Source organism: Sinocyclocheilus rhinocerous, unplaced genomic scaffold (assembly GCF_001515625.1).
Source record: "Sinocyclocheilus rhinocerous isolate Xijiao unplaced genomic scaffold, SAMN03320098_v1.1 scaffold7176, whole genome shotgun sequence".
NCBI classification, from domain to species: Eukaryota; Metazoa; Chordata; class Actinopteri; order Cypriniformes; family Cyprinidae; genus Sinocyclocheilus; species Sinocyclocheilus rhinocerous.
Window position 1 is genome coordinate 50,036 of NW_015662093.1, and position 7,369 is coordinate 57,404.

The 7,369-nt window shown below is 41.3% G+C and overlaps 1 protein-coding gene across 1 annotated transcript in view; it reads left to right on the forward strand.

The window, feature by feature from the left end:
* LOC107727455 (protein FAM171A2-like) overlaps nt 1-6,884 on the forward strand; it is a 31,635-nt gene extending 24,751 nt beyond the window's left edge. The window contains exons 6-8 of the mRNA XM_016537328.1: nt 4,167-4,280; nt 4,550-4,676; nt 4,982-6,884. Of these exons, the coding sequence (XP_016392814.1) occupies nt 4,167-4,280; nt 4,550-4,676; nt 4,982-6,521 (1,781 nt within the window). The 3' untranslated portion in view covers nt 6,522-6,884. The remainder of the gene's footprint in view (nt 1-4,166; nt 4,281-4,549; nt 4,677-4,981) is intronic.
* The last annotated feature ends 485 nt before the right edge of the window (nt 6,885-7,369 follow it).

Genomic DNA, 7,369 nt, shown 5'->3' on the forward strand with positions numbered 1-7,369 from the left:
TGTTATCAGTGTGATCAGGAGGGTGATCATGAATGCCCATTTCGATGACACCATGTTCTATTTACCCTTTTGCTGATCCAGATTCTACAGCAGCCTATTACCCGATAGTTCAGGGGTGCCCAATCCTGTTCCTGGAGAGCCACTATCCTGCAGAGTAGGCTTGCCGCGATAGACGGTGCTGATGGTGATACTGGTGTTAAGCCACAACACCAGTTACGTCACTTGCCCACCGCGTCACCGACAAGAAGCAGAGTGATGGAAAGAAAAATAGTTAATAAAGGAGGAAAGATGGAGAATGACACTGTGGAATTTCCAGATCTAGTTGAGAGCCATTCAAGCAGAATCAGATAAAGTGAGAGCAGGTGAAGTGAGTGTGCAGTACAAATCAAAGAAGCTGTTAGGTCTTCTCACATTGGAGAGATAATTGCCTGCCAATTCATAAAGCAGACATTGACCCCATCATGACATAGCTCCCAAAACAGGATGTGATTTAGTACCTGGCAAGCTTTGCAGAATTCCCTAGATCCTTCACTGATGCCAGCTTAATAAAGAGAACAGCTCTGGTGGAAAAATCAATATGACTAAAAGAGGGTACCGGCTCACTTTCTGGCTTTACATTCAGGTCTTAGTTTTCCGTAGATTGCTCTTGATATAGTTGCACGTCATTCCAGGTTATCTTGTACATCTGTGATACATTTTTTCAGCTCTTCACCCTAATGTCTGGGCTGCTTATTTAGCTCTCTCCTAAAGTGTGGTTAAAGGTTCATTTAACCTCTCTTAGCTCCACAGAGAAATCTTAAATGATTTTAAACTAAGCAGCTTAGTCTATAGCAACCTAATCCCAACTTCCCCTTTTACCCACAGTAGGCAAATGAATGACTGGTCAGGGAATGTAATCAGACTCCCTGGTTTGCTATGGTAACGTTTTGACAGATGCCCATCAAAGGGCATTAGAAGTTGTTGTGTAGTGTTTGTTTTATTATACAGTATCCTATTTATGAAACTTTTGAATTGACATCTATCTATCTATCTATCTATCTATCTATCTATATATATATATATATATATATATAAAATTATAATAATTGTAATTGTACAATAATAATATAATTGTTTGACACTTTCAAAAGCTGAAATGTTTACATTGTTTTATTTATTAGTAAGAATATGTAACTCAATATTTTAAGTAATTGTAAAAGTTGAATAATATAAGCTTTAATATAATAATTAATATCGTTAGATATCGTTATAAATCGTTAGATCAATCGATTATTAAAATAATCGTTTGTTGCAGCCCTAGCATGTTTGTCATTCTTGGCTCATTTTCCTGAACTGGTCTTGGATAAATAAAGGTACAGTAATTAAAGATGACCCACAATGCATTTAAGGAATTTCTAATCCATGATTCCCACAGGACTGTGATAGCTGTCAGTAAGAGAGTCAGTTGGCCTGGAAAGCCTTCTCTGACACCTTTGACCCTTGCCCACCCTGTTTTCAAGATAACTGACAGATAAGTTTGTTGAAAGAATATTTTGTTGTCAGAGTATCGCTCCCTATAAAAATGTCTGTTTGATATAGGTCGGATATTGATACAGTTTTAGTATTATTTCACAATACAATAATAAAATAATTTCATACTTATGTATCATGTATTAATAATTTGGTTATCACTTTAATCTTAATCATATCATATAATTTGAATTCTACAAACAAAAAACAACTCTGAAATATCATTCAGTCTTATACAATTTGCACAGGCCTCTAGTCCTCTTTTAAAGGGGTCATATGATGCGATTTCAAGTTTTCCTTTCTCTTTGGAGTGTTACAAGCTGATTGTGCATAGATAAGATCCCTGAAGTTGCAAAGACTAAAGTCTCAAAACCAGAGATATTCTTTATAAAAGTTAAGACTCTGCCACGCCCCCCTAAAACGGCTCATTCTAACACGCCCCCACATATCTACATCACCATGTGGAAATATTTGCATAATGCGCCCAAATGATCACGCAAAGAAAGAAGGCGTGGTTTCAGGAACAGCAGTAGTGTTGATGCAGCATGTCAGGGAGACGCTGTGTGTTTCAGTGCGAAAGCAAAAGCACTTTATTTGGATCACTTACAACAGAACAGCAATGCATTTTATGGACGACCGTTTCGTGAACCTAGGAGAAGAGGTCATTCTGCCTTTGCTATGACAATCTGGCGCTTCTGAATCAGCTACTGTTTTGTTATTAGTTTAAGTATTTGCTATTGACTGTTCAAATGCGGAGTTTTGCGCATAGTGTGTGTGTGTGCGCGCGCGCGCGCGCGTGTGTGTGTGTGTGTGAGAGAGAGACAGGGTCACATCACAGTGGAGTCAGCTGTCTTAACCGTGGCTTGTGTACTGCAAACACATACCAGCTTCATCACTGTGTCTGTCACGCGACTCTGTTCCCCTTTCGGGCTCTGTCTTTACATTTATTTTGAAAGATGAAGCTCGCGATTATGGTAAGGGGCGTTACATTTCCGACGAGTGCTTGCGGTGTTCGGCCAATCACAATGCACTGGGTCAGCTGGCCAATCAGAGCAGACTGCGCTTGTCGGAAGGAGGGACTTTGTAGAAAACGAAGCGTTTGAGAGAGGCGGGGCATAGAGGACCTACAATAATGTACAGTATTTGAAAAATAATGTGTTTTTTGAACATTAAAGCATGTCAACATATTCTGTTACACCAAATACACAAAATAATGATCTTTAAAAAAGCATCATATGACCCCTTTAAACTAAGAGACAGGCATTCATCAGATTACTTTTGACATGAGTGATAAGGTAAGCAAGAGTTTGTTTTAGAGCCAAAGAAAGAATGATTTTAGACCATATGGTAGCTTAGTACATAGAGCTGCTCAAACGGCGCCTACCAGTTTCCAGGATGCCTAGATAGAGAATGCTTGAGAGTAGGGATGCAACGATTATAGATTTTGTTGGTACGATTATTAGCTTTAGAGAAAGAAAGCCTTGAATATTCAGTGTGTGTGGGTGATCAGAGAGAAATGTGTTTCAGAGGATAGTTAGTTGTGGAGAACAGGGGCCTGTATTCCTGAGCGGTGGGCAGCTGTGAACTCTAAGACAGTAAATGTGTTTTTGACCATGTGATAGACACAAAAGTCTGTATTGTTTCAGACTTTGCTCTGTAGACTGTAGAAACGTAGATGTTGAGAATGCGACTCTCTGAGTCTCATTTACTAACACCGCATAAATTATATTATATGATTTCACTGACTGCTCAGTCACCCTCTGCTTTATCTTGAAAGGGTGGGGCCTGAATGCCCTAGTGTGTTCAGATTATAAAAACATTCAGTGTCACTGAAATGTGCTACTAAGTCCCTGTTTGCTTTGGAGACAGATCACAGACAAAATAGCCCATACAGAGAGAGCGGATGCTTTTTCACATGGTACTTGGAGGGGCTTACTATACTGGGAAAGCCCCCTGCTTTGGAGCACAGGTCTTCCTGCTGAGCTGAACATATAGCACCTTCTAGTGTGCGTAATTACACATTGCATGCAGCTGCCTGGGTCGGTCTTGAGCAGTTCTGTGCTGTAGGTAGCTGGTACTTAGGATTCTGCTGTGGAGCTGAAAGTGCACAAAGCTGTGGAAAATGAAATTATAAATAGCAGTATTTAATAGGCAATAAAAAGCAACAGATTCCAATAAAAATAATGTTATTGCTGATATTATATGTAGTATAGTATTTCTTCATAGTAACAGGTTCATTGTGTACACTCCATTTGTGAAGTCCAGCACAGGGTGAGCATTTTGTGTTTAGTGGAGGGAGACATTTGAAATCGTATTTATCAGGGACATGTCAGAACATATTAACTCTCTGTGCTCTTTTGTTTGGCCTTAGGGTTTGTTGCAAAATTTGTGTCCCTCACTGCCCTGCTTTGGTGCTCCATATTACATTATCTGTGTGATTTTGAATATTGAATGGTAACCTAGACTGATCCTAGACCTAAAATGACTTTTTAATTAAGAAAAGCTATTGAATGTGTAATTTGGCACAGTTTGGGTCTAATCTGTCCCTGGCGCACTGCCCATTCACATTTAATTGTGAGCTGTTATAAGCTGAAGCAAGATTTCATTGCATTTATCACTGTTTGCTCATTTTGTAATAAAGTCCTGGTTTGTTGCAGGTCTATGGGTCAGAAGTGGTGCTGGATACATTAAAAAAGAGGGCACTCAGATGACATGGAGTTTTGTGGCTCCAAATTTAGGATACTGGCTTGCAGCATTTCCCTCAACCTCAGGTGAGACCAGCAGCAGTTACATGGTATATTATATTGCATGAAAAATAACAGCCATTTTATGTTTTTACATTTTCCTTGATCAGTAACCATTAAATGACACAGAATGACTTTAAAGATTCAATTAATTAAAAAATGCTGTTCAATATCTATATTCATCTTCTTATAACATTACTTTCCTAATTTTAATCTGCTTGGTTTAATTTTGGTTTACTTTTTTAATGCTTAAGAGATGGGTAAATAAAACAAAAATGCTTATTTTTGTGTTAAAGGAACAGGTCTGAACACCTCTGGTCTAAGGGACATCACTACCTATCACACTATTTTCCTGCTAGCGATTCTGGGTGCCATGGCCCTGCTAGTGCTTATTCTGCTGTGTTTGCTACTGTACTACTGCAGGTATCATTGCTCTGTGTGTGTTTGTTGTGTGCCTAAAAAAGTAATTAATAGCTTATCCTTGTAGGCTTGGCCTTAAGTTGAAAAACCCATGTCACAGCAAGACTTTTGTATAGGCATACACAAAAGTCTTGCCATGAGCTTAAGATCACTTCCATGAGCAAATTGAGCAAGACACTAAACTACATTTGTATTTGTCGTTATTTCAGTGAAACTGTAGTCAGTAGTTATGTTAACAAAAGTAATAAATGTTTTCTTTATATGTATATTTAGTATAATATCTAACAGATATTATTATAATATTTCAGGAGGCGGTGTCTAAAACCTCGGCAGCATCGCCGTAATATGTACCTCTCATCTACTCTGGAGAGCTCAAAGAGAGACCAGGGCACATCCACTTCCCACCTAAATCTCATCAGTGGTGGACACATGGAGACAGCGTCCTCGGCCGCCGACCATGATGGCATCAAATCTGACCTTTCCTCCAACCGTGATCTACACAGCTCTCGAGAGGACTTCTTCAGACATGGCCCCACCCAGAGACAGCACAACTCCAGGATAAACGCCGACACAAAGCGAGGAGAGAGCTTCCCATTGAAGACCACTCGCTCCTCAAACACAGGAACTCGAGACCCGCTCCTGCAGGATGACTATAGCAAAGGTTACAGCTCTGCTGAGGACTCTGACGAGCGCAGATATCATCACCATAATGCTAAAGACAACCAGGGCTATTCATCAGACCCACCGTCTCCACCTCCACTTTTGCCACCATTTACTGGCCACTATCAGGATCACAGTCGGGACAGCATGCCCCCAGGGTATTATGCACCGGCAGGGGATCACCTCAGTCGGCCCAGTTCCGTAAACACCCAGCCTGGCCAGCTGATCTTCTGTCATTCTATGGAGCAGATGAAGGAGAGCATGTACCACAGCATGGTGCCCACGCTGGTCATCCCTGCACATTATATGCATCTGTCCTCTGACCTGTCAGCTGTGGAGCAGGCAATGGAAAGGCAGCAACAGCTGCAGCATGATATGGAGGGCATCCAGGTTAGCATGACGCTGCCACGGCAACAGAGTCAACACCAAAAGCAACAACAACAGCAGCAGCAGGCCAGGCAAGAAAAGGAAGAGTCGTCGTCTAGCCAGCAAACAGAGGGACCTTCAGAGGAGAACTGGGGATCGGAACAGTCCACTGCCCCCGTCCGTATTCCTGTCCTTTTCAATGACTCCACCATTGCACAAATGAATGGAGAGCTGCAAGCGATGACAGAGAAGAAGCTGCTGGAGCTTGGAGTAAAGCCACACCCTCGTGCCTGGTTCGTTTCCCTTGACGGACGTTCAAACTCTCTTGTTAGACACTCCTACATTGAGCTAAGCAATGAAGCCTTGCGTGCACCTGTGGGCCCCAGCAATCTAGCCCAGGACCACTGTACTGAAGCACTCCCCATGAGTTCAAGGAAATCGACTCACCGGAAAGTAAAAGAGGAGGGCAGAGTGAAGGAGGGAGGTGAAAGAAAAGCTCATGGAAAGATTTATTCCAAGCTTCCCGTTATTGAAAGGCCAGACTCAAGTAGCGAGAGCCATTCAGCTGTGTACTCACCTGAGGAGAACTCCACAGCGCTACTGCTTGACGAGACCTCTGAATCCAGAGGAGGGACGTTCCCTCGTAAAGGCCACAGTCGGGATAACGGCACCCGTAGTAGTGCCAGCGAGGTCCACAGAGACTCTGTCACCAGTCCTGATGATGTCAATGAAGCCGACGACAAAGATGATGATGGAGAGAATAAGAAGAGCCCCTGGCAAAAGCGTGAAGAGAGGCCCCTCATGGTGTTCAACGTCAAGTAACACATGCTGTCCAGGACTGGTTATGGCACCATCTTGGCTATACATTTTGTTCTTATATATGCTTGCTAGTGATGAAGATGCAGAGCTGGAAAAGAGTCGGATGAAAAGCACAATAAGAGACATGGCACTTACCTGAGTGATAGGCCATAATTCCAACCATCAAGACTAGGTACCAAGAATTAGCGCTGAATGCCACGTGTAAAGAAGCATCTGAAGTCCTCACACCCTTTTAGATGTCCTTCAGATGGTTTAAACATCTGATGTAGTTCTGGCAGCAGTTCATGAGGCCAGAGGGAGCCATAACTTTGAATCTGCACTCTTCTCAAAGAGTTGTCTCGCTTTCCTTAAGTGACACCCATTTTTTTGTAAGAATGACCATGAGCCATTTTAAACTTGAGACTTTGGGAAGTAATCCATAAGCCTTAAAGAGCTTTTTCCTTTTCAAAAGAAATATAAATGAAAATGAATATTAATGTGATATAGGTGAAAAAGAGGGCTGTTGTAAGGATTGAAAGATTTTATCAATCTAGAATGACTTTTATTGTAGCGGTTTACACAAACGTTTAATTTGTTTATATTACTATGTAGAGCTGAACCATTAAGATGTGTGGAAATCGTATATATTTCAAAAGCAGGAGTGAAATGTTTGCTGAATAAATTAGTGCGTTTACTCCAACGTGACTTATCGAATCCTAGTGGTTGACACATAATGACACTGTATTTTGTACTATTGGTAAAAGTTCCCCTTTTGTACTTAACTAAAACCAGTGTTGCCATTTTTTAGATATGTTTTAAGGAGACTGTTTGGGTTAGGAAAACTGCTCTTAGATATGAATAAAAAGTTCTGC